We start from the raw sequence: 27,153 nt of genomic DNA, 5'->3' as shown, positions 1-27,153 counted from the left end.
ATGATGATAAGGGGAATCGGAATTTGTTCCCTTAATAAGTCATAAGTTTACAATGAGTTTGAGGAAATTGAAAACTCTCAATCATTGATACCTTTTCCTTGGTACTTTAATTTTCAAAGAATATGACCTAGGATATCAAGTTATCTGTGCTCCATCCCTTGTGGGAGAGACTGAGCTTTAAAAGCTTGGTAATGAGCCCTTGTCTACCTGGGAGCCCATTAAGAAATAAGCCTCAGAGATCTAGCTCAGGATCTTGGCCAGAAGAGCTAGCCATGCTGTAAAGTCAACTAAAGAATTCTAATGCACTTTGTGCTGAATTCCAAAACCATAATTAACAATTGGCCTAGGCTTTATTTGGGAGTAGTCTTATGAAATCTAATAGTTACAAGAGAAAAAAAACTGTCCTGAGAATTTTGAACTAGAACATACCAACAAGTATAAAATCAGAAATGATGCAGATGAAGAATCAAAGTAAAGCAAGGTCAAGTGTCCAGTCCAAGATCACATATTTAGTTAATGGTAGAACTAAGAAGGGTTAGCTGATGCATAAAGAGAACTAGCTGAGTTGTAGGAAAGAGATTAATATCCATCCCTTCAGAAAAGCAGGTAGGAATATCATGAAGGTAAAGGTGTTGGTGTTTTCTTCAAAGAGACATCTGTTTCTGAAAAAGCAATCAGAAGAAAGGAGCTTCTTCACCAGGTCTCTTTCTTAGGCTATTTCCCATATCTATACCACAATAAACCTAAGGTGGAGAAACTATCCAATGGCATACATTTTTAAGAATAAATGTACAACATAATCACCATTCTTTGGTCCTCACACTTACTCTTGTCAAAGTGTCTCTTAATTCAGTGGATTCAAGCCACAGGAACTGTTAAGGAGTGTCCAAACTGAGCAAAATCTGGTCAATATTTTTCTGAAACTTCTCCTGATTTCATTTTAGCTTAAGTCAATATGAAAGTTAGACTTTGAGGCTGCAGCTACATTTTATATTACTTGTAAATGGCATAGATATTTGATATATAGGTATAATACAGAAAATACCTAGACTGCCTTATACTCATTGTGTATGCGTGTGTGTGTGCAAGAGAGAGAGAGAGAGAGAGTCAGAGAGAGAGAGAGAGAGAAAGATAGAGGGGCAGGGGCAACTCAGTTTTCTGACTGCATCTATTCCCCAAAGCCTAAAACACACATATGGGAGAAGCATACGGGAAAAGTGTTGCTTACTTTTCTCCATTCCTGGATACCCAGTAAGATGTCCTAATAAACAGCCCCCCAAAAGTTACAAATTTCTTCGAACTTTATTGATACACTGCACAATCACAACCATCTCGTATTCATCCTGAATTAGAAAAGGTTACAACTACAATGTAACATGCACAAAATTCAGGTAGTATATTCACCCTTAATACAATTATTGACAGAAATCAAGTCTTCATTGATTTTTGAAGGAAAAAATAAGAAAGAAAATAAACGAAAAGGAACTCTAGAAGTTATACTCTTGTATCATGTGATAATTTTTTTAAAGCATTTGAACATAGATTTGTTTTAAGGATAATTGTGAGAATGGGTACACCCATCGTCTGACACAGCTATAACGGCACCATTGATAAGTCATAATTTTTTTTTAATCTAGAGGACTCTGAAATTGACAGATACATTTTCGTACACCCACACATTCCTCACAACTGCACTTTACATGTCACAAAAATTTTTGAATGATTAAAAATGCTCCCTTTAACTAACACAAGGGAGCTATTATTACTTATCATTGCTATTATTGATATCCTTATAAATCTGCCAATAATATAGAATGTGGCCCTAGAAGGATAGTAAAGGGTTCACAATCTTTCTTTCTCCACTCAGTGGCGTGGAACAACTATACTCCTTTAAAAGGGCACCATTGAAAGGAACAAAAAAGAAGCTATTTTCAAAATACTGGAAATGAGGCTTAGCTGCTTACTTTCAGGATGAAGACAATGGTGCCTAATCAAGTCCACTCCACATTCCTTTGGACTCCGAGGATCCCGCACCTGAAGGCTAAATTGCACTGGTTCAGCTCTGTCTTTCTACCCCATCTTTTAATTGCAAATCTATTTCATCCTCCTTTCATTTACTTCTCTTAAGTAAGAAATGAGGGAAATGAGACTGGCATTTTTATTTGTTTGCTTTTAGTGATCATTAGGAGTTCTCATCATATGGTATCTTTTGAAAATGTTGCTTTCCTACTTACACACCTGTGAAGTTTTACTGCAACTACTGAAATGTATTTGTCTTAAAATCAAAAGGGAAGCTTTGGATAGAAGAAGAGGTGATTGGTTGTAAGTGTCTAGGAATAGAGCTTGTGTGAAAAACAAAACATTCTCACTGTTGGAGGAAAAAGATTAAAAGGTGAATTTACCAACAAGAAGAATTTTATGCTCCTTCGCCCATCTGAAATAGATTAAAGAAATTTTGAGAGGGAAGATGGGAGGGGAAGTGGGCTAGTTCCAGGTGACAACTCAGGGTTAAATTGACCCCACCCCACCCCCCATATCCCACCTCATCATGAGTCATTCCTCCCTTCCTTCTACCGATGGGGCTTATGATATCCATACACAACTCCAGAGGGGAAAACATTCCCTTTGGTACCAGAAGTGCCAACCACAACTAGAGCTTTCCATTTACAGCTGCTCCTGATGCAATGGTAGCGATAAGTTTTCTTTGAGATTGACTTCGCACTTTGAGGTTCTCTGCTCTTTTCACATGAGTCCTTCCAACATAAGCAGAACTGGGTAATACCTCCGTGTTGAGAGCAAGTTTACTGAATCCATGCAGAAACGGGTCCTTACATTTAGCCTTGGTGGTGGAGTTTCTGGAGTCCCAAAGCACACTTCCCTACCCAGGTTTTGAGAAGAAACTGCCCAACCTGTAGAATGTATCATCTAAGTATGAGGCACAAGTTTCAGGGGACAAAGACCAAGGCCTCTTTTTGATACAAAGCCTTACCTTTCCTTCTCTTCCACCTAGCACAACTACAGCAGAACAGCCGTGTACCATGCCCTTTGCATAACACATGTGCATGTTTTGACCACTGCTCACCTATATGCCCCCTCTCCCCCCAGTTAAAACAAAAATAAGAAAAACTAAACACACTTGCTTAGACTTGCAGATGACTGTATCAGGCACTTGACATTAAACTACTGAAAAACAAGCTTGGCCAGAGCCTTAACACTAGCACTTTCATTGGCATTACTTTGGTGGAAATACATATTAATTGTGTTTGGGGAAGGGGGAAGTTTTCAGAGTAACTACATTGCTGAATTTCTCTCGCCTAATCTCCTGATAAGTCTTATTTGGTTTCCTTCCCATGTGGAAAACCTATGAAGAGCTGTAGGTTGCTCAGAGTTTTATTTATCTTCTTTTTTGCCCATTACCCCCATGTCTACCATTGGCACCTTGAAAAAAACTATCCAGGAGTCTTTATCCATCCACCCTTCATATGGGAAGTTGAAAAAGCATGTGTGAGTGTAGACATTGTCTCTAGTAAGCATTTAATATTCTATATGCTTCAAATGTTGGGTAACAGCTACTATGAACTATGGTTCTATGGAACCATCCCCACAAAAGTAACCCAAACAACACAGAAGCTGGAGTATATCTAAAGTGACGAAGAGCCATTTTCTTTCCCAGTGCCCAGTTTCCTTGGGTCTTATTTACTTGGTCTTCTTTATCCCAGCTAAGGATTGACTGTAGGATTTTTTTTTTTTTCTTTCTGAAACATGGCTGGAATAGGCAATCACCAGAAATGCTTCCCGGTATCCAGTGAAAGGAGGCAGCACAGAGTTCCATGATAACTCTGAGACTCAGCCTCATTATTGTGTTCAAAAGGTTCTGATGATCTTCCCAGTCAAAGAAGGATGGGTCCCTTCCTCTAGAACAAGTCTTGGCACGAAGAATATGTATAGCTTGTCCATTTTAAGCACTATGTTCTCCAAGACCATCTACTCCCCAGAGCCTCCACATTTATTTTTACTCCCAAGTAACACATTTATTATCAGTAGAACACTCAAATGACACATTTAATTCCCATACAATGTCTGACACCAACCCGACTCCAGGTGCTGAATGTGATGACAGATCTAAAACATTGATGTCCGACCTTTAATTCTGACTTTGCGTCTGCTCATGATTGTCCCTGGAACTTGGAATCAATACACTGCTTTTGGCACATCATTTATGTTCCCAGAATCTGGCTCCTGGCAGCTCACTAGGAAATGCAGATGTCTGTTTACAGCTGGCAAATGTAATATTAATTCCACTCGCACCAGCTCCAACTATTATCAAAGTGCTGAGCTTTTTGTATGCCAAGACTACCTACCTTTGTATTTATGTATCTACTTATGCGTGAACGTATATCTAAGTATATATTCCCCCACTGTGTATGTCATGTTCATGTGCCATTATGGACAAAACAAAGAGGCCATTTATATTGGAGGAAGAAGATCAATTAAGCATTAAGGGAATGGAGCTCTATAAAGCTCATATTTATTATTTTTTAGACTGTGGACCTGAACGTTTTCCAACTGAGGCAGGGCAGGTCTGTGAGATAGTCACCGTTGAAACTTCTTTCTCATCCTCTCAGTAGGTCAGTCCTTGTGGCACAGGTAAAGAGGGGCACAACTTTGCATGGGTTTGAATGCTGTTCTTTTGGATTCCAGGCACCCTTGCTGGCTGAGTCCTTCTTGTTCCAAGAGATGATGCAGAAAAGTCCTGTCAGCTCTTGTTTGTCTGCTGGATCTGCTTTGAACATGGAACACTGAGGACATTCTTCCCCAAAGCCACTGGAGAAGCAGCCTGTATCAGAGGAAATTGTGTGTCACTTACACGTTCCCCTCCTGTTTGCAGTGTTGTGTTAATCAAGTGCTTGGAAATTAAGTCAGTCGCTCAAGTGCCCTCAGCTCAGAAGAGCTTCCTGAAACAAATACCAGAGTTGTCAACATACCCGCCATGTAATTGGCTTCCATCAGCTTTTTACTGGATAGTTTTCAAACAGATTAAACCAAAACTGGAGCAAGGAGGAGACAATAGCTGACGTCATTGTACTCAGACGGGTGGACTGCTCTCTTCACACCGCAGGGACAGATGAGTGTTTTCTCTCTATATTCTTGCTACTAAGAAAATCCAGCCATGGAGTAAGTCCCATTGATTTCTGACATACACTTGCCTGAAAGGCTGAGAGAAATATGAAGGTTGCCATCTTGGTCTTTCAAGTGTGAAAGGGAAAAACCCCACAGTATTGATCAAGGTTTTTCCAGGGCTGATCTGCTTCCCAAGAAGATGCTTTTAGAAACAGTCTCTTCTGGGAATAGTTAGTGACTGATCCTTAGATTGCTACTTTGGTCCATCTGTTAATAGCATCTACTTTGGGTGGATAGGATACCACATTCCAAAAAGTCCTTGACATATTGCTTTTCTATGTTGTTAGCCGTGAGACCATTGGCTTTCATAAGAAAGTTGATAAGTATTTTTTGAAGATGCCAATGTCTGCTGAAGGTAGAGTAGAAATGAATACAAAAGGAATAGACATGATATGATTAGAAATTAATATGGTGATGAATTGATGGTGAGTAGTAAGGAAAGAAATAGAAAGAAGCATTAGATAATTACATTGATAGATTGATAAGCAGAGTAAATAGATTGCTACAGAGGAAGATGGGTGGGTGGATAATTGGAGGGAAAGATAAATCAGACAATTGAGTAGATGGATAACCACATGATTACTTCAATAGCTTGATAAACTCTAAATAATCAGCCATCTATGGATCATTTTTTTATGACTTAGACAACATTTTTTAAAGAGAAGTACTAAATTCAAACTGCTTCCCCCTTTTTGGTCAAGTGACTTCTTAACGTTCTTTTGAGTTGTGTGTGCATAGCCCCAAACCTCTAACCCTTATAGCTGATGGAGAAAGTGGTTAGGGCAGAGTGGTTAGAGAAGGAGAAAAGAATATACATACATATATATATGTATGTGTATATATATATATATATACACACACATATATGCATATATATGTTTATATACACACATACACATACATATGTATATATGTATGTACATGTATGTGTGTGTATGTATATATATATGTGTGTGTATATATATATATATATATATATATATATATATATATATATATGGATATGGGTATGTTGAGATATCTTCCCAGAAAGAAAGGATGTGAACCCGAATGTAATTAGATAATAATAAGCATGGAGGGAGGGATATGTACATTATAATAAGGAAAATGGCCCAAAGCTTAAAAGACACAGATAATAGGACACTTGGATATAACTCTTGCTGTGCACTACATTATAAGTCAAGTTGTGTCTTCAGGGTGTTTCTCATGAGGCACGTTTTTGCCCAAATGGAGCTTATGGTTTGGTGGGGTTGGGGGGAGTTTGGTACTGATGATGATGGGAAGAGGAGCAGAAGAAAGGGAAGGGCCAAGGTAGCAGGGACAGATTCCATTTTTGGACACATCAATGAATGATTATCCTACATATGGTAGAATCTTGCCCACCCCTCCTCCCAACCCCACTCATTCAAACTGGAGGAAAAAAATCAAATAAATCAACCCCCCCCCAAAAAAAAAATCAAGAAGAAGAACAGAAACAAACAAAAAGAAGCCCAAACTGGTTTGCCCTCCGCAGTGTAGAGTAAAGTCTGTGATATGGAGAAGCAGGCGTTGCTCAGAGGACCTATGATTTCTTATCAAAACTTGATGAAGAAGTGGGCAAAGAGGGTCCCTGATAGCCAGAGACACGCCAGTGCTCTAGAAGCCGAGTTTACACCATCAATGACTGCTCCAGGCCCTGTGTAGGGGAAAGAGAGACAGATCCATTAGCATGCACCCAAAGGGTACCATACTTATTCCCTGACAAGCATAAATATAGACATGCTTCTCTGTGAGCATTCCCCCATCTCCCACTTCCCACAATCGATCCTTCCAAAGCTGGATAAATGGAAAACACCCATTGGGATTATTTAGAAACCCCAAAAAAGGGCGATTCACTGAAGTACCTTAACCACTATAGCCTGCTCTCAAAGACTGTGGTTTAAAAAACAAAAGGGGTAGAGGGAGGCATTGGCATTTTGTTAGGCCTATGGGCTGAAAAGTTAGGGCAGCAGACAGGGCTAAGTGGTAGTGGCAGGACTTGACTGTCATTTCAGAAGCAGTACCTCTAACTGTGGGGATGGTGTCCAGGACAGACAGGGATAGGAGGGGGAAGGCAGGCATGGGGCATGGAGACAGTCCATAGCCAAGAGAAGCACGTAGGGGAAAGAAAGAGGAATGGAAATGTTTTGTGAGCAACAGGATGCTCAGTGTTGGTGTGGCCAAGTTCTCATCCTGTGTAGCTGGGGTATTGTGGAGATTCCCTCAGAAGTAGCTGAGGAAGAATCAATAATTAAACTCCAGAGTTTTAAAGACTATGATTGGGTTTGTCACAGCAGTCAGCAGGGCCTCTCTGAAGGCCACAAAGAAAACTCTGTGTTCTGTCCAAATTGCCACCTAATGGCAATTACCTTTTCTTCTGGCCTCTCTGGCCCTTTTACACACCCTAGTGAGTCACCCATACTCCATTGTTAAACGAGACCATCGAGTCACAAGTGTTGCTCCTTTCTCTTCACCTGCCACCCTTGAGAAGACAAACCATGTGAAGTGGGATGGTTCTAGCCTGTTCTGAGGACCCAGGGCAAATGTATCAGGGTCGACTTCACCTCTGCTTTCCTCCATCACCTTTATTTGCAAGTCATAGGAATTTGGAGTCATAAGCAAGGCCAGTGGGTAGCAAGCAGAGAATATTCCAGGGAACATGGAATCAAGTATAAGACATTGGGTGAGAAGCCATCAAGAGGCATTCCTGAGAGCCAGTGACAAAGAAAAGGAGTTACAGACAAGACCTGCATGCCTCTTTTGCCTTCCTAAGCCAGGAAGGCCTTCCCTGATGCTTTTAGACGCAAATTGGCTTATTGGAAATAAGCATGATTACTTTAAGAAGCATAGTTGGTGCAGGGTCTCCTCAAGACAGAACTGTAGTCATCTGGCTTGCTTGTCAGTGTGATGCTGTGGATCCATGTCCTGCCTAGGAAGGGACTTCCTAGCAAAAGGGATGCAAACCTTTTGCCTGGGGAAGTATAGGCCTCTCACTTCAGCAATGAGCACATAACTCCTCCAAGTCCAGTAATTTTCACACGGATACCTTTCCTTCCTCTGATTTCCAATGTACACAATTCTTCTACTGACTAAAAATTCACATTTACTTGCTGGCTTGAGAGTCTGGCTCATGCTGCTCTGCATTTTTGTTAGACAGTATTCACAGACAAGGACAGGATCCAGGCACAAGCCCAGTGCTATCATCCTCATGAAGGCTCCATACATATTTATGAAAAGTAGCCTGACTCTGGGGCCTCCATCAGTCAAGACATAGATCTTAAGAAACCATACTGGCCTACAGAATGTACCGAGTTGAAAAATGCCCAAGTTGGAGCTCAAGGTAATTCTCTATATTGTCTTCTTCGAAAGATGAATGATTAAGATTTTTAATGAGTTTATAAAGAAGTAAACTATGCAGATTTATAAGACATATATTTCCTTGAAGATATCTACCAAATAGATAGATGATATATAGATAAAGAGATAAAGAGATCTATCTATAAGTAGATAAAGAGCGAGGATGTATATTAAACTAATCATATGTATGTGTGGGTGGGTGTGTCTTTGTCTACTTCATGATGCTGATATTAATTTAAGAAATAACTGAAGGCCTAATAAGCTCCACTCTAGGAAGAAAGAGATCTTCAGTAGGAATCACTTTATCCCAAGTTCTACCAGTAGATTTAAGCATTTCTGTGGCTGTCATGCTACCAGCACAAGGTTGGATATAGCTAAAACAAAGCAGAAAAAAGCAGTATATGAGGAAGGCAAAGCATGAAGGGTGAGGTACAAAGAGAAAAGGAGGAAGAATCATAAAGACAAATGAGGATCTCTGGTGGTGTGTGGCAGTTGCAATAAGATGTTCATTACCAATCGGGCAGAGGGTTTATAGCCACAGTTAAACTTCAGTTGAGTGTTCCAGAGAGTGGAAACTGTGAGGGTGACTTAGCAGACATAAAGGGTGCTCAGCTTGCTTAGGATGATGACGGTGACATGTATCTACATGGTGCTTTCTAGGTGGCAAGCGTGATTCTAAATGCTAAACGCATATTTAACCTCCACGAAGCACTATGAGCTGTGTGTACTACTGGCATTCCCATTTTATAAATGGAGAAGCTAAAGAACAAAGCAGTTAAGTGCTTTGCTATGGCGACCCAGCTTTTACACCCAGAGCCGGAGTAGAACTGAATCACCTGTCTGTACAGTCAGCACCCTTGATTGTTACAGCTCTACATCCTTTCTGTGGAAAACGACCCTTTGTGCATCATTTCCAAGGACCACAGCAACACGTAGTGAGAGGAGTAACTGCCTAGGCATCTGGAGACCCAATTTCTTTATGTGATTCTGCTGCTCCCTCACTGACAGGTATCCCCTCTTCTCCCCATCTACAAAAGGAGAAGAGATTGGGATTGATACCTTGAAGGCTTTTCTCCTATTAGCATTTTGAGTTATTGTGTGAATGGAAACTCTACATCTGGCACCAGAAGGGACAGCTGGTGAACAGCCAGATGGCCCTTTCCAGTTGGTACAACTGGGTTTTTGCCCCTTGGCATGTCACCTCCTAAGACAGCAAGTGGGCACCAAACATTCCCGGGTCCTCCAATTTCCTTTTCTGGGGTCACATTTTCTATGCAGCTTCAAGGAGCTTTATTCTTTACAGGTATGAGGAGCCCTGCTTTGTGTATCAGATAACACGGCAATTTAATGCCAAAGTGTCTTTAGTCCATCAGTCTATGAGCAATGGCTATGAGCAATCTACAAGCCTGAGCAATGAGTTAATGTAATCCAATATAATAGAGATTAAAATTAGCATTGCTTCCCTCAAATAGATCCTGCCCACATTTGAGATTTAGCAGGTGGGCTAAATTCCAGGACCGCAAAGGACCTATAGGAGGGTTCTTGAACTTTATTGAGAGCAGGAAGGAGAGCTCACATCTGCGAACGACTCTGTAGGTTGGAGGAATGTGAGATGAAAGCCATCAGCTATGAACTGATTTTTTAATTGCATCATTGCAGTAACCCTGATTCTACTGCTAATGAGGAAAATAAAGCACTTAGTTTGGGTCTCTCCCGTAGGGTTTCTGTGTGGTAAGGACACTCACCTGATTAGTCATGTGCTTCTTTGTGCTTTAATATTGATTACCACTGTTCAGCTAATTGGTGTGGTTCCAGAACACTTGGGGCTCATTTTTGGTCCCTTAGGCTGGTAAGAGGCTTTTGCAAATGTTAGCTCAATGAATCTGTTAAGGGAAGGGCATGCTACTGGGGGAACTCAGGAACAGCTGAGCAGGGGTAGTACCAATGCCTGAACACATAGCTTCAGATGTCCAGTTGACTCTGTTTTTCCTATACCTTGGTCTCTTCAGGTAACAACAGCTACATGGACTTCTCCAAGTACTTGGCACACAAGATAATACTAGCTATAATTTCAATAAACATGGTCAGGAATTCAAGTGGTGCCTTCCTCTTCATCATCCCCCTACTCTCGCCCCACCTCCCCCTCTTCCTCCTCCTTTTTGGTGGAAATAGGGAGAAAGTTAGTTCTTATATCAAACTTAGAATCCAGAATTTGAAAACATAAGCTGAATTTTCAGTTGTGTGTTCTGCTACAGAAAACTAACCCTGAAATGCATTTGGTCAAAGGACGAGAACTTGAAGAAAAGATGGGACCGAATGTCTAAGGAATGGTGTCCTCAAATGAACAAGTAGAGTATGTGTCTTCTATGAACCTTAGGAAAGGTTTTGGAGGCACTTGTACCCCTTGGCTTTACTGTCTTGTCCTTGTAGCCCTAAACATCCTTTGGGGTAAAGTCACTGACCACCATAAAAGTGTACCAATCATGGCAACTTTGGAGTCAGACTGGTTTGGGTTTAAATCCTGACTCTGTGGCATGCCAGCTATGTGATCTCGTACCAGGTACTGTCAGTTTTCTTACTGAAAATAGAGGTGATAATATTGAGTTTACAGGATAAAGAGTCAGAGTGATTAGCGTAATAGCTGGTACAATGTAGTTAGGTGATCATGGTAACCATTGCTGTGGAGCTTTCATATCGCCACCTCCACCCCCACCTCACACTTCTTAGTTGAAGCTAATATTGGCTTATTTCAATTTTTCCCAAATAGTTGAAGTTGTTTTCAGGTGTGGCAAGGTTTTTCTGGTAACAGAATGAGGAGATGAGATCATGAGATAGGGGGATGCTGAGAGAGGGTGTTGGCCGTGAGGTGAGCTTGGGAAGACATGGAGCATTGAGCAGTGATGGGTGATGGGAAACGTCCAAAGCTATGCTCCATGCAAGGTCCAAGGGCAAAGGACGAGTCTCACGAGGGTAAGGGACCCCGCACTAGCTTCAAAGCCACCGCCATTCACTCAGCGAGTATTGATTGGGAAGCTGCTGTGAGCCAGTCTCTGTTTTCAGAGAGAAAGTCAGTCTCTGTTTTCATAGAGCTTATACTTTAATAAGACCTGGGATATCCTTTCTTCTAGTCTAAATCAGTCGACAAACAATTGAAAGAAGGAGGGAAGGAAGGGAAGGAGAGAGGAAGGAAAGCAAGGAAAGGAAAGGAAAGGAAAGGAAAGGAAAGGAAAGGAAAGGAAAGGAAAGGAAAGGAAAGGAAAAGGAAGGGAGGAAAAAGTGAGGGAATGAAGGAAGGAAGGAAAGTTTTTAAATGCCCCCAGAGTCTAAGAAGAAAGCCATTTGGAACAAATAACCAGCATCCCTTTCATCTCAGGAACACCCTTCCTATTGGAGTCTTAGGAGAATTAAATTCAATAGAGAGGACTGAATTTGAATTCTGGCTCTGGGACTCACTAGCAGGATCACCTTGGACAAGACCGTCAACTTCTCTGAAACAGTTTCTTTTTTTTTTTTTTATTTTAATGTATAAAATTGGGAGGGGCAGTTTCATCTCCCCTTGTACAGTTGCTTTGAGGACTAGTTAAGATGATGTGTAAGATCACTGAGTAGAAGTAAAGGATGAATAAACACTAGGGAAATTAGAGCCAGGACAATAACTGCTGGTCCTTAAAATAGGATCTTTGTGGGGATCTTGTTTTAAATAAAGAGACCTTGTGGAATACTAGGCTCTCAAGGACATTTGCCAAACACCAGCTGAAAGCAAACTTGGCTATGGCGAGCAAGCAAGTGACCTGGTCACTCCTTAAAAGACCTGATGTAGCTACTAACCACAGGCAAAAGCTTCCCAAGGAAGCAAATATATTAAGGGACCCAACTCTGGGCATTTGCCCCATTTCAGGAATCATTTTTTATGGTTAGCAGTGACTCAGTTCAATTAGAATGGCTGGTACAAATATCAGCTTTAATTAAATATTTGTCAGGGATAAATTGGAAGTGAGAATGTGTATTTTTGCCCTTTCCCCGATCCAGTCCCTCCTCCACCCTCTCAGTGCTAAGCATTGTTTCCTTCATGCCGGAAGTGGAGCGTCCCTGAGAATAGAAGCTGAAATGATGACGCAAAGCCACAAAACAAACTGTGAATGACAACAACAAAATACCTTGGGGACAGATATGCAGACAAAAAATACTTTAGTCTTTAGCATTTAGAAAGAAGAGGGAGATGAAGAGATAAATTCCAGAAACGGTAAGTGGCATGAAGGTCAATTGGCATGTGCAGTTCTGGGCCAGGGGGAAGATGTATGGCCAGATGTGAAGCACAGCAGGTTGGGAGAAGGAGACAAAGAAACAAACAAACAAACAAATAAAATCCACTGTGGAGAGACGACTTACGTTGCTAAATTAAATAGACTCAACATCAGATTTTCAAAAAGCAAATTTGATTGAGGGTTTAACCTAAAACCAGCCTGAGGCCCAGCTACCCTGCAAGTAAGAGTATGCCGTGGCATTTGAGGGGTGGCCCATCACCCTCTGCAGAAGTAGGTGCTGAAAACCAAAGTTCCCAAGCCCAGCACAGAGCTCCCCGCCAAGTGTATTAGGCTTAGGGAAGAGATTCGGAGCTTAAAAATGGCAACGAAGGTACTGAAATGTGTCACGGCTTTTCCTTTCCATGACTGCCATGAAAATATGGCACGGTTCTTCAGCAACATTTAGAGTGTATCACTGTAATTCTGCTAAAATAGCAGGTGGTAGGGTGATCACATTAAAAGAGAAAAGAAAGAAAAAAGCCCACGGGCAAGTTGAACTTGGTGATCGCACAGTGAGATCAATGAGGTATCTGAAGTGTGAGAAGATGCAGTTTTGTTCTGAAATTTGGATAGGTTTTTATAAGTATGAATATGAACTATGTGACCTTCCTAATGAGGAACCAAAAGGATAATGATGTTCTTGGTGATTAAAAGAGGAGCAAGGAAATCTAATTAGAGGATGCATGCGTTACACTTGTTGGTGAAACATAAACCTATTTTCAGCAGCGCTGGCTGATGAAGGCGCTTCATTTCCCTTCAAAGCCAACTCTTCCTCCATTGTCTTTAATTACCGCGGAAAACATGGCACCGTGTTGTTTCACAAGGAAGATGAACCCGGCTCTCCAGCGCCAAGACTCGCAAAGGAAGAGGCCAAGAAAGGCAGCCATCTTCGTTTTGTTCTCTCCAGCTCTCCCTGGCTTGTGTGTACCACAAAGACAAAAGCTGCAGAAGTTGACATCAGAAGTTAATTCGAAACTGTCAGCTCATCACAAACTTGAAAGAGACAAGACTTTGGTCTATGCCGAACCACAAGCTCTTGTGTGTGTGCTTGGGTGCTGACATCAGCACACCCGAATGCTCAGTGTTAGATTCTAAATGCTTAGGCTAATAGCCAGATGTCAATGATTCAGATAGAGGGTGGGGTGCGCGGGAACGACAAGGAACCTCATCAGGAATGAAATGTGAAATGTCTGCATTTTTTTTTTTCTAATATGTTGACATTTTGCAGGTTGGGGAAAATACAAATGATTACGCTGCTGTCATCAGCCAAAAAAGCAATGGTATTTCTCTCTGACTCATTCCCTCCCACCTGGATTTAAATTGTGGATTTGGAAAATAAAAAAAAAAAAAATCATATACATTATCAGCAGGAAACGGACAAATATGTGCCGCTTTTGATGTCTCTGCAAGAAGAAATCATTTGATGAACGTCTTCGTAAGCAGTGAATTGGAATGTCTGATAGAGCGTCCCTCAGAAGGAAGACCCAGGGTAGGGGGGAAGGGGACCCTCCATTCCAAATAAGACATATGGAAGCTGGAATGCAAGGGAAAGTGTCACAGGTTTCACTGTGGGGAGAAGACCACGAGTCCTTTTGAGTGTTTGGATTCTTTTGGTTATTGGAGAGTTTTGCGCTGTGTAACACTTTCCCTGATGCCCCCGATTGACTGGAAATTATATTTATTAATGCAACTGATGTTTCCTGGGCAAAAACCATTGCAAGATACAGAGCTACATCCTCTAAGTGCAGAAACAAATACAAACAAAATATGAGCTACCCTGAAAGCCCACCAGACGAGCACTTCTCCAGTGGGCTCAGAAACACGCTGTGGACAGGGCAACATTGAGTGGAACCTTAAGGGTTAGGTACAGTTTTATAAGACAGAGAAGGGGGTAAAAGCCTCCATCTGTGACCCCACAGACTATGGGGAGACCTAGGATGCACATGGGTTGGCAAGAAACATGAAGTGAAGATCAGACAGACCCAGATGCAAAACCTGGTGCTGTCACTTCCTTCCAGGCTCCTCTTCTTTGAAGTGGGAATAATAACAGTACTGATCTCAAGTGTCTGGCTGACACTTAATAGCTAGTGGCTTTTCCACTTATTACATCCCATTATTTTACTGTTAGCTGTCCACTGACCTGTTTGTACAGGGTTGGGAACTTTGCTCCCCTTTGTAACTCAATCTGAATGGATGGAGGGATGGAAAGACCTGAAGCAGCATGATCAGAGGGTGACACGTGTCATGGCATTGGTGTTCTGGGTCTACCCTGGTGGGTGCACAGAAGGCAGTGGGAGAACTTAAAGGATAAGGGGATGTGGATAAGGGGAGTCCTGGCCTCCAGCTTGAAGGGGTGGGCAGAGGAAGTCAGACGAATGGACAGATTCCAGTGAGAGTGCCTAGGCGAGAAGATAAGGTGTGCATTTGAGTGAGAAACATGCTTGAGAAAGAAAGTTAAGGAAGTCAGCACCTGGGTGTGTATCACAGAAGCCGGGAACAGGTGCTGGGGGCCGGAGGGGGGTCTGGAGCTGAGACTCGGGTGGGTTTAGGAGGGAGACAGAGCATGGCAGACCGAGGTATGATGGTGCCTGAGGAGGAGGAGATGGGAACATGGACTGTCCCTGTCAGAGGTTTGGAGGACAAGGCTAGAGGAGATGTAGGACGGCTGGCACAAGGCCTCGGGCCCACTCCTCGGGTGGCCCCTGGAGGCAGCTGGGAGAAGGTGTGCGCGTTAGGACACCTTAATAAAGGAGTGGGGAAGGCCAACAGAGATAGGGGCGTGTTGGGGTGGGGTGGGGGACAAAGCTCTGCCTACAGGTACCACGGGGGTGCGCGGTCGGCGGGGACACGGGGCGTCAGGCAGCAAAGGGTGGAGCGAGAGAGGAGTTGGCTGGTGCTGCCCGTAGCTGAAGGAAATCCAGTTTGAAAAGCAAAAGCATGGCCATTAGCAAAAGGAAATCTAGATTCTGCCCTTAAGGCTTGCGGGGGGCTGTGGGGTAGGCCGAGCCCCGGCCGCTCTGGGGGCTGGGGCACCGCCTGAGGAAAACCCAGAGCCAGATGCTGCCTTTACTCGCATGTTTTGCCCTCTTCACTTGCAAGGACAAGGTTCCTACCAGTCGTCCCTCGTCCTGATGCTTAGCTCTTAACGTAACTCCTGTGCGTCGCTCCAATCTCGCAGATAGATGTGAGCAGCCTGTTTTGGGGTGTGCAGCAGCCCTCCCTTCAGTGTGGTCTGTGGCCTTCACCCCTCCCCACCGGTGCCAGGAGCCCAGGCCTGACCTGGCTCACTGGCCACCTGGCACTCTGCGGTGCCCGTGTGACCAAGTCCCGAACCTGTGCCCCGTGTGCTCTCAGGGCAGGGGCCGGGGCCTGTTGCTCGGAACCTGGTGGGGGCCAAGAGGGTCGGGCCGCCGGGAGCAGGGGGCAGCCTCCCGGAGGCCAGGGCCGGGCCTCTGCAGCACCCAGCCTGGCACGCCCCCGGGTGCCCGCCGCCCCGGCCGCCCGCGCCGGCTGCTGCCATCAGTTGCCCTTCCCTGTGCTCAGAGTAGGGGCTTTCCCACAGAAGCAGCATTTAAGCGGCCACCATTTCCAAGGCTACGGGTGACAGTCCTGGAGACCTGTCGCCAGCGCTGTCTCTCCACTGCCGCTTCCCTCCAGAACACTCCGCTGGGAGTCAGTCCATCCTGTTCTGTTCTCACATCTCACAGGCAACCAGGGAACAGAGAGCATCGCTTTGTTTGAAGCAGGGTCGGGACCAGAACACCGTTTTCCTTGCTCCTGCTCTCGCAGAGTTCTGGTGCCTTCCCAGGACTGCGGGGGCCGGGCGCGAAGGCACACACGGGCGGTCGCAAGTGACACTCTGAGCTGCACTCTGCCTCCCTGACCTGTGCTGTCGCTGTGGCTTTTGAAGGGGCGGCAACAGGCATGCCGGGAAGAAACACCTCATGTCAGCACCAACCACTGATTTGTCTCTGCGTGTGGCCTACCCACCTGCGTTCCTCTCCCCGCCCGCCCCATCACACCCTGCTTCAACCTGCCCACCAGCCCACTGGCTCACAGGCTTTGTCTTATGTGTTCTTTTGAAACTGCTTTCATCCCACTTCCCCTTGTTCTTTGCATGTTGGTAGGAAATGGATAAAGATGTGTTTGTGCAAGAGACCTGTTATGACTGTGTGTTGAGATGGGGTCACAGTGCAGAGTCAAAAGGGTCTCCAAAAACAATTCTATAGTCTTTGAGGGCAAACACCAAGGTATGCCTGGCGACATATGTAGGGGTGGGGGGTGTATCGGGGAAGTAGGAGTATATGGGCTGTAAATGTAAAAAATCATCCTTTAAAAGAATGGGCTCGGCTTTCTTTTTTGTTTTTTTAAATTATTTTGAGGAACCTTCATGCACTGTTGTTGGGAATGCAAATCGGTGCAGCCACTGTGGAAAACAGCATGAGAGTTCCTCAAAAAAAAAAAAAAAAAAAGAATTACCATATGATCCATTAATTCCATTACTGGGTATTTACCCAGCAAAAATGAAAACACTAATTCAAAAAGATTTATGCGCCCCTATGTTTACTACAGAATGGGTTCGGATTTTAGATGGAAGATGGGAGTTGCTGGTGTGGGAAATGGGTCCAAGCAGGCTAATTGTTGACATGGGTATCCATCTGGAAGGACATCCACCAATGTCCATGTTGGGTTGCCAAGTATGGTGAGTTGGATCAAAATAGGAGAAAGAGCTCAGACACTGGAACCATAGTACATAGGTTTAAATCTCAGCTCAAACATGTGTAAGCCACTATGAGTTGAGTAACCTTCCCAATGTCTCAATTTCACCCTCTGTAAAATCGGGATAAATACAGTACTGACTTTCTAGAGTCAGTAAATGAGATAAAACACGTAGAACACTTAGTCTAGTGGCTCTGCATGTAGTAAGTGGTTGGTAACACTAGTTAGCCATAATTATGGGAATACTGAGAACTAGAAGGAACACTCATGGCCAGCAGAAGGGGTGGGTCAACTGGACAATGTCATTCTGATCTCGTGTTAACCTATTTCCTGTCAGGCATAGTGTCAGATAATCATAGGACATCTTTTCTAAAATACTTGTGCTGATGAAAGAAATAAGGCACTGAGATTGCCTCCCCCAGAGCCATTCAGCCAGTGAGCAGCACAGCCTGGCTTCAGAGAAGCCCTGAGTCTATAGACCCTACTACACCCTGCCATACGTCATCCCTGGCATCTGAATTCCTGCTGCTGGCAACACCAACACAACCCTCCAGTCTCTATATACATGTTCAGCCATTCAATAAGATTTATCTGACCCACTACTCTGTGCTGGGTTCTAAGGATCAAACCAGACATGGTCCCTACATTCATGGAGCACACAGGCTTAAAGGGAGGAAAGGCTTTAATCAAACAAACTGCATAATTGCAACTAGCAAGTGGAGCTCTAGGACAAGGACTGTAGCTGTTGGGGACACTTGTGTCCTCCTCACTGAGAATGGTGTCGGTGCCCTATTTGCAGTAGGTACTGACACGTACTTGCTGAATGAATGCGAGTGAGTGCCCTTGGTAAGAGAGCCTTCAGAACCATCATGTGAGAGGGTGTACAACGGAGGACTGACCTACTCATAGAGGTCAGGGAAGGCTTCCCTCAGGAAGGGATGCTGGAAGGTCAGTGGGTACCAACCAGGTGAAGCAGTCTGGGTGGATTACAGGGATTGGTGGTGCTGCAGTAAAGGGCACGAAAGACTCTGGAAGAAAGGGATGCGCAGTCCAGTCAAGCGACATTCTTGGCAGCCGTGCCACGGGAAGCAGTGATAAGACGGGCTGTGTCACAAGTGTGGGCAAGCAGCGGAAGTAACCGTGGTACCTTGCATTTCTACAACAGTTCCAGTTTGTCATGCCTCCACGGTAAACATTGTCTTAGAGATAATTCACAATGACAGTCAGCAGGTCAGGAAGTATCACCCCAGTTTTAGCTGAGTCAGATGAGGCCCAAAGACTTTGTGTGTTCTCAAAGTCACGCATCTGAACACAGCACCTGTCAGGCTCTCTCTCTGTAAGACCTACACCGTCCTCTCACCAGCCTTCTAAAGAAGGTATCACTATCCCAATAGCACACATGAGGACGGTAAGGCTCAGCAACATTAAGTGGTTGGCATGTGGCTGGCCGAATTGGGATATGAAGCTATGGCTTCCCTATAGACTGAATTATATCTCCCCACATTCATGTGTTGAAGACCTAACCCCCAATGTGTATTTGGAGATGGGGCCTACAAGGAAGTACTTAAGGTTACATGAGGTTAAGTGGTAGGGCTCTGATTTCATGGCATTAGGGTTCTAATAAGAAGACATGTGAGAAAGCCCTCTCTTTCTCCTCCCCTCTCTGCCATTTCTGTCTGTATCTCTCTATAGACGACACACACTCAGAAGAACGGCCAGGAGAGGACAACGGGGTCATCTACAAGCCAGGAAGAGAGCCGTCATCAAAAAACAGATGATAGATCTTCCTGGCTTGATCCTGGACTCCTGGCCTCCAGAATTGTGAAGAAACACATTTCTGTTGTTTAAGCCTACCCAACCGACGAGACTTTGTCATGGCACACCCAGCAGGCTAGCAGTCTTAGTATACTTTTGCTGTTGTTATCTGCTATGACACACCTTTCTTGTTAGTGGTAGGGAGGCACAAGAACCTAGATTACCTGGTTGTCAGTCCAAGATTCCTCTCTTGGCCACATTCAATACCCCGCATGACCCCACTGACAGGGTGATGGCAGAATGAGGGTCAGAGTATCATACTCATCCTACCCTTCCCTCAGTTTTATCAAGACCAAGAGATGGACATTCACAGATCTCAAGGCCTGGGCAGCACTAACGGCCTGTGGTTGTCCTAGATCCAGAGCTATGAAAAGTCACAGAGCTGACACCAGGTCTGGAAAATCCACTTTTTATGTGACTGAGATGGACTACAGGGAAGTAGGGCTGTGAGGCTGCTGCCTCTGGAAGCACAGCTTGGCACCTGCTGCTGCTTCATCTAATGGTACATGTGAGTATGTGAGTGTACATGTGTGTCCATCACACCCTGTGCACCCAGAATCTGATGAAGGGCCCCATTCTGGGTTTCATCTAGCACCTACTCACGGATATATGTACTTCAGTGCTACTTAACCTCACTAGTCTTCCTTTTACTTGTCGTTAAAATGGAGTTAATAACCTTCTTTGTACAGTACTAACATAATGCCTAGAAACCAGTAAATATTTGGGAAAATGGTGGATATTATTACTATTATTATGAATAATGACCCCCAATACTTCTATTTTAAAATGAAGTTTGTAGAATTAACTCATTATCCCTTTTTGCCTTGAGCTAGAAGAATAGAACATCCATACTAGGGTGACTTTCCCAAGGAGACCATCATTTGATAATCCATTTCATCCCCTTGGTGCTGCTATGTGCAAAAGTAGAATACTCATCTATTTTACAGGCCACCAAGTCAAAGTGTATCGATTTGGGGGAAAACCCCTTCCCCAAAATATGTATTGATGTGAGTGTGTATGTGAAAGCCATCATATTCTACATGCTTGTCACCTAAACTGTGCAAACCAAACCCCCTGAAGTCTATCTACTAAGGACAAATAAGTCGGGGAGGTGGAGCAGGCAAGCCTATCTTTGAAGTAGGCTTAGATTCAAAAGCAAAGGCATTCAGGCAGGCAGAGGAAGGAAGGAACATGCTGTACCCACCTGCCACTGCTGATGAGGGGCTTATTTCTAAGACACACACAGCACAATGCACACACAATGCAGAGAGAAAACAAAAGACATAGATCACACATTTCAGATGGTTGGTGGACAAAGTTTCCTTAACGTCAACGCTGAAAGCTCGTTCAGGGTCTGAGATACACACGGGAAAATGAATACCTTTTCATCCCGCTCACCTCTAACCAAACCTCAGCAAATAGACAAAAACATATACACGCAAAATATCACAACGAGCTGGCCCTGGCACATGGTGTGAAGTGTTGCACAAGGACATGGACGTAGCAATGGGGGATGGCGGAGGGAGGGAGAGAAAAGGGCTTCCAAGGGAGCTGGTCAGGGTTCTGGAGACCTCTCCATCCATATGGGAGGGAAAGACCTTCAGAGAAGGGTTTGATGTTCAGCTGTGGACAGAACAGTTGTCTTGATGAGGACTCAGACTACTGCTCCATCCACTCCAATGAGGGAGAACATGACATGGCAGTCAACATGAGAATCATGATGGCAGGAGTTGAGTCGGTTGAAATCTATAACTATAACCCCCAGAATCACAGAGTCTTCCTAAGAAGGCATCTTAAAATTGTTTCTAGCTTAACCCTGCAGACCTTTAGATACTACCGTTGAACTGTTCCATGGTTCTGTGTTCTTTGTGGCAACCACCGTTCAACTTGGTTCAGAATTGGGTTTACTCCTTTTGTAAGGCGCAAACCTTGCCTTTCAATGGACGAGGAGATATCAATCCCTTTGCAAACATCACTGTATCACATGCTTAGGAGAATGATAGGGAGAAGCATTTTGTATCAAAGGGTGGTGGGTTGAGCAGCATGGATGGGCACAGGCCAAGCATATCGAGCCTTCCTCCCTCCACAGCCCCAGACCTCTCCCTCCTGGCCGAGCCCACTGCATCCAGGCTTCCTGCACTCACCATACAGTGTGATGCTGGCGTTGGTATTTCCAAGCTTGTTTGTGGCCACACAAGTATAGTTCCCATAATCCTTTTCTGAAACATTGAAGAAAGTCAGAGTGGATATGCGGCCTTTGTTCTCAATCCTCACGCCGCCCAGGCCGGTGGCTAGCCTGCAATAAGAGAAGGTATTGCTGGTCTGGTTCTACCATTAGCATGAAATAGCAGACAGAGATCCCTACAACTAATCTCAGATTCGGAAATGAGGTCAATTCATTTTCCCACTCACCAGCGTCCTCGATGTTTGTTTGCTTGTGTGTTTCTAGCTCTAAGAGGGAGACTCTTTTACAAAGGGGACTCATCCATTTTGGTTTTGTCATATCTTTCCCCTTTCCTTTATCACTCCCTTTCCATGTGGGGAATGACCCATCAGCTCTGCATCAGGTATGCTCTATTCCCATTTTTGAGGTACCTGGTATCTTCCTTGAACCACTGGAATTCAGCCATAGGCACTGCAGAGGCTTCACAGCTCAAGATACCCTTTTGACCAACGGACACACCAGTGTTCTTGGCTTTTGAGATATAGGGAGGGTCTGCAGGAGGAAAATGCAAAGTGAAACAGATGAAAGGCACATTGAGTCACCTGTGTACAAATGGATTTCTTGTGCCACCCCCACCTTCCCAGTAAATAACTGTTTATTTTGGGAAAAGAATTTATGGGTTGAGGATATTGCATTTACTCCAGCATCTTCTCAAGCCTTCTAACCAATTCAAAGCAAACAATCCTCCCCATTAGCTAAAAGCTCTGATGGGCACAGGTAAACTCCAGGGGCAAAATGGCAAATGGGGACAGTCATGGTGCAAAGCAATCTGAGACGGTATTTTCCTGTTGGAAACAATTTGGGGTGATCAGAATATGGCATTGCCATGACCAGCTTGTTCCCTCAGTCCCTATGTTCTCCTTTTCCCTGAAACTTCCTGACAATGGGTCAACTCACAGTTTACTGTGATTTTTACTTTCCGCACATCAGGTGCGGCCACATCATTCAAGGCGCTGCATTCATACTCCCCAGACTGGTCACGTTTGATGTCAGAGATTTCCAGGTATTCATCCTCACTCACAAAACCCTGGCCTTCTGGGAGGAAAGAAAGAGACAGAAACAATCAAGAAACTGTGAAGCCAGGGACAGAACTATAGTCACATCTTGAGCTTGTAGGGGAAGGAATACAAAAAGCTGTAAAAATGGCGTTTGAACATCGAGTCAAAGGCTATAAGATACCATGTTGACCAAATAGTACAGCATTTGGGAAAAGAAATTCTCTGCTTGAGTCTTGGGTCATTGTGTTTTTGTCCAACTCACTTTAACTTTTCAGACCATTTGAAAAGAAAAGATTTTCATTATGTTTCTGATATTATGAGGATTAACTAAGAGAGTACATGTGAAATACCCAGCACATTATGAAACTTTGATATTTTAAAGAGGTTTGTTCTGATCGATAATATAATTTAAAATGTGGTAATAACCTTAGAGTATATTACTATGGGCATCTTAATTTTTCATTATGTAGAAATTCTTTTGCCGGGTGCCTGGGTGGCTCAGCCAGTTAAGCGTCCGGCTCTTGATTTTGGTTCAGGTCATGATCTCAGGGTCACAGGATCCAGCCTCTAGTTGGGAGCCACGCTGGGTGTAGAGCCTGCTTGAGATTATCCCTCCCCCTCTGTCTACCTCCTTTGGCTACAGAACATACAAACTACTAACTACTTCTAGGATAAATGTCCATCTAATAGTTTAATACAGAGAGATACAAATCGGTTGGTTTGGTTTCAACATGTCCTGGAGAAGATGAACTGGAGAAAGAATGAATACAGAAGCATTTTATAACTGCTATGCATTAAGTGCTCAATGAATGTTTGCCAACATAAAATGAATGCAGTAGCCCCAAATGATGGATCCATGGTTACTATAACAGCCTAGAGCCTAGATCCTGGAGGCCCTATTCCTAGGCACTTGTGAAGCTTGGAATTCATGATCCAAAATATTGTGGGGTCACAAAATGTACATTGTTTGCAAACACCATTATATTTCTTACAACAACCTGGCCCCTCTGTCTTATCCCTTATCCCCCCACCCCACCCCTGCCACACCGTGTGGGGTTCAGTGCAAAGAGAACAGACTCTGTGTCTTGAAACCCCAAATGTTTTCAGTTCTGTCAAAGCACCAGGCTCCAGTGAAAACTCAGCCAACACAAAGGCCAGGAAGGACAGTCATTTGCATTTCTTATAGGTCTGCTGCTTAACTCTTTTTTGTGCTCCAGGCTTTAGAGTGAAAATAGTTTTCAGGAGGATAAAAACTCTTTATAACTTCCCTCACACCCCCATATAGGTATATTGCTACCGAATGGGTGTTCCATCAATAAGTCTAGGTCCACTATGGATGTGGAACAGTGGGAAGGTGAAGGGTAGGTGATGGGCAGGGGGTAGGGTGGCAGGAGCTTTAGCATCCTGATTTGGCTCCCAGTCTGAGCCTTGGGGAGTTTCCACCCACCCTGCCCATTTCCTCAGACCACCTGCCTCTCAGCTCCTGTTGCCTTCCTTGCTCCCATCTCCTACCCTAAGTCTCAACCACCCAGGCTCTGCCATCAGTTACCAAGTACATACCAAGATGTACTTGGGATGGGTTTCCTGTACAATTGTGGGTTTCCTGGAAAAATATTTTTCAAGGGGCTGCTCTTTATATAAACAGTTGGAGTCATCCAATATCAGCACCATTGGGTAGCCCAATCTCATGCAATTACATGAAAGAAATCCTGCACTGCCAGGAGGAATCCTTCGCCACCATCGTAGAACCTGGAACTGTGGACTAGGTCCCAGAACAGCACACAGATGTAAGTTTGGTGATCTTGGGAATCTGGCTGAACTCATATGAAGAATAGCTGAGGGTAGAAGTTGGAAACACACCCTGTGGGGGAAAATGGAGTCCAGGACAGGCCATACCCTCACCTAGAATGGGGGCATCCCTCCTGAATGGTATAGCTAGCCCAGACTGCTACCAGGAACCAGAAGAGGACTTAGAACATACTAAGGAAGGTGCTTCAGAGCATGGCACCCCCGGAGCTGGGGGGGTCCTATTCACCAGGATCTCGGGGTGGTGATTCTGGGTGCAAGGCCTCCACAACAGCAGACATTTAATCTTTCAGGCTGGTTCATATCCTAATTCCTCAAGATTTATTGGAGGAATAGAAACATCTTCTCATCTTTTCTTCCATATTTCTCTTAGACTTAACAGATCCTCACAGTCGAAGGACATTCTAAGATCACTTGTTTTAGAAAGTCTATAAAGATAAAAATAGCCTCAATTATTGAAATGATGTCAGTTGACCAATCTAAGTATTTTTTTTTAAGATCTTATTTATTTATTTGAGAGAGAGACAGGGATAGTAGCAGAGATAGTGAGACAGAGCACAAGCAGTGAGGAGAGGGAGAAGCCAGCTTCCCGATGAGCAGGGAGCCGGATGTGGGGCTTGATCCCACGATTCTGGGATCACGACCTGAGCCAAAGGCAGATGCTTCGCTGACTGAGCCACCCAGGTGCCCCCAGTCTAAGTATTTTTAAGGATTGTTTAACAATGAAATCAAACACACCAAAACAATGTCCCAAGTGTACCTTTTCTGCAATGAGAAAGTGTGACAGGATCAAAAAGTCTGCCTTCCTCCTACTAAGAGGCCACGATTTTTTCAAAACGTGCTAGAGTACATTTGCCGCAAGTAATTAAACCTCACTGCCTTTGGCCAAACAAACAGCGGCAGGAGGCCTGGCAGGAGCCTCAGGCAGGGTCACCGACCCCCTTTCCTTGGAGAGAATGAGATAGATCCTTATCGCGCTGCACAGTATATACCGGACACATGTCTTAAGCCCCCGATAAGGCAGATTTATGGATGCCCGTCAACCTAGAAGTGTTGGCTTTTGCAAGAGGAAGGAATCGCCTCAAAGAAGACAGAGGCCAGCGCGCCTGGACCCTGAGTAATTCTCTGCATTTGTATGAGCGGGCGGGGCCCAGGGCCTTCGTCCAGGAATGACGGGACAACACAGCAGCCCTCTGGAACGTGGGAATGTGTTTTCTGTAATGCTGGTTTTATGGGACAATTACATGACAGCAAAAAAGGGAAGAAGGAAGAGAACATTCTGTGTAAAAGGGGATCGTTAGGACAGGGAGAAATTAGTTAAGGGAGAAAATGAATTTTGTCAAGTTTGTACTATAAAGTAAGTGCCTCTCAGATTTTAATTTGCGTATAAATTCCTCTGGGATCTAAAAAAATACAGATTCTGACCCAGTGGGTCTAGAGCAGGGCCTGGGGCTCTGCATCTCTCACCAGCACCCAGAGGTCTCCCCGCTGCTGCTCTGAGGCCCACAGGCTGAGCGGGAACACCAGGCCCCACCGCCGGCTGTCCTCAGCTTCTCTTGTCACCCGCTCCTGTTACCTGCGTCTGCCAGGTGGCCACCTGGTCAACAAAGCTTACTGAGGCCCCTCGCGGGGATGCTTGGGGCCGCAGCTCCACAGACACCCTCCTTGGAGTGGAGCCTGTGGAAGGGTCTGGAGCCCGCGGCCCACGCCTCACTGAGCACTAGGCCTTCCTGCAGCGCGAGCCTTCTCCGGCTGGTCTTGGCTCAGAAACCAGACAGGATGTTGGAACTGCTCCCCCGGAACCACTAAAGGTGATGGAGACCTTGGCTGGTCACTGCTTTGGACGTCGGGTGAACACATCCAGGTCGCTAAGTGCCTAGGGCCCCAGGAAACGGGGGATCTAATGCCTGCGCCGGTCTCTCCAGCTACGTCCCCACATCCCATTCCCACTCCCAGTGGCAAAGAGAGGAGCAGAAGGCAACTAATGGGCCAACCCTGTTCGCGGGCTGCCAGGAAGGCAGAGGACGGAGTGGGTGGGGGAGGGCACGGAGGGTGCCCGGGGTGGGGCTGGGAGGGCAGCCGGGGTAGGGCGGTGAGGACAGCCAAGGAGAGCAAGGAGGGCAGCCGGGGATGGCAGCCGGGGAAGGTGCGGAGGGCACCTGGGGAGGGCAGGGAGGGCTGCAGGTGCAGCAGGGCGCAGAGGCGGGCGGTGGCCGGGAGCGTGGCCGGTGCCGCTGGGAAGATTCCGAAGACACGTTCCAAAAGGATTAAAGAAGCCACTGGGGCTGGAGGACCACGCCGGTCTCTTCTCCGACCACACCTGGGAACACGGCGGTCCACGGGGCTTCACAGTGTGTTGGCAGCAGCCGTCCCTGTCCCTGAGGCAGCCAATCCCCAGGGCAACGCAGGCCGCCCTCTGCATTCAGACGCCCCAAGGCTGCGACTGGCAGCAAAACGCAGGGGTTCTGAGTCGCTGGCACAAAGGCATTTTTTTAAAGGGGGGGGGGCACTTCTCTCTGCAGAGGAGCCCGTGGGAGAAGGTAAGTGCCACTCAGGGCATTAGTGAGGTTAAGATGGACAAGAACCAAAGGGATGCAGAGGCCCCCGGGCCAGGCCCCCAGGTGCAGGCACCCAGCGAGCCCATGGTCCTGTGGGTCCCGGGTCCGTCTACAGGGATGCACTCTCGCACAGGTTGAGATGGACAACAGGCCCCTCAGCCAAGAGAGCCGGG

At 45.1% G+C, this 27,153-nt stretch overlaps 1 protein-coding gene across 10 annotated transcripts in view; it reads right to left on the bottom strand.

The window, feature by feature from the left end:
• Positions 1-27,153, bottom strand: part of OPCML (opioid binding protein/cell adhesion molecule like) — a 1,085,346-nt gene that overhangs the window by 62,829 nt on the left and 995,364 nt on the right. For 2 of the 10 annotated variants that reach the window (XM_072729306.1, XM_072729303.1), the window contains 5 exons: positions 22,516-22,650; positions 21,990-22,110; positions 21,539-21,690; positions 20,599-20,625; positions 6,445-6,856 (listed from right to left, as the gene is read on the bottom strand). In XM_072729306.1, coding sequence (XP_072585407.1) covers positions 6,756-6,856; positions 20,599-20,625; positions 21,539-21,690; positions 21,990-22,110; positions 22,516-22,650 — 536 coding nt within the window. In that variant the 3' untranslated portion in view covers positions 6,445-6,755. Of the gene's footprint in view, positions 1-4,497; positions 6,857-20,598; positions 20,626-21,538; positions 21,691-21,989; positions 22,111-22,515; positions 22,654-27,153 lie in introns of those variants that run through there. The other 8 variants (XM_072729310.1, XM_072729302.1, XM_072729307.1 and 5 more) reach the window with 5 other exon arrangements.

Source organism: Vulpes vulpes, chromosome 12, assembly GCF_048418805.1.
Source record: "Vulpes vulpes isolate BD-2025 chromosome 12, VulVul3, whole genome shotgun sequence".
In the NCBI taxonomy this organism is placed as follows: domain Eukaryota; kingdom Metazoa; phylum Chordata; class Mammalia; order Carnivora; family Canidae; genus Vulpes; species Vulpes vulpes.
Note: the sequence above shows the minus strand (reverse complement) of the source record. Positions and strands in the feature narration are given on the sequence as shown.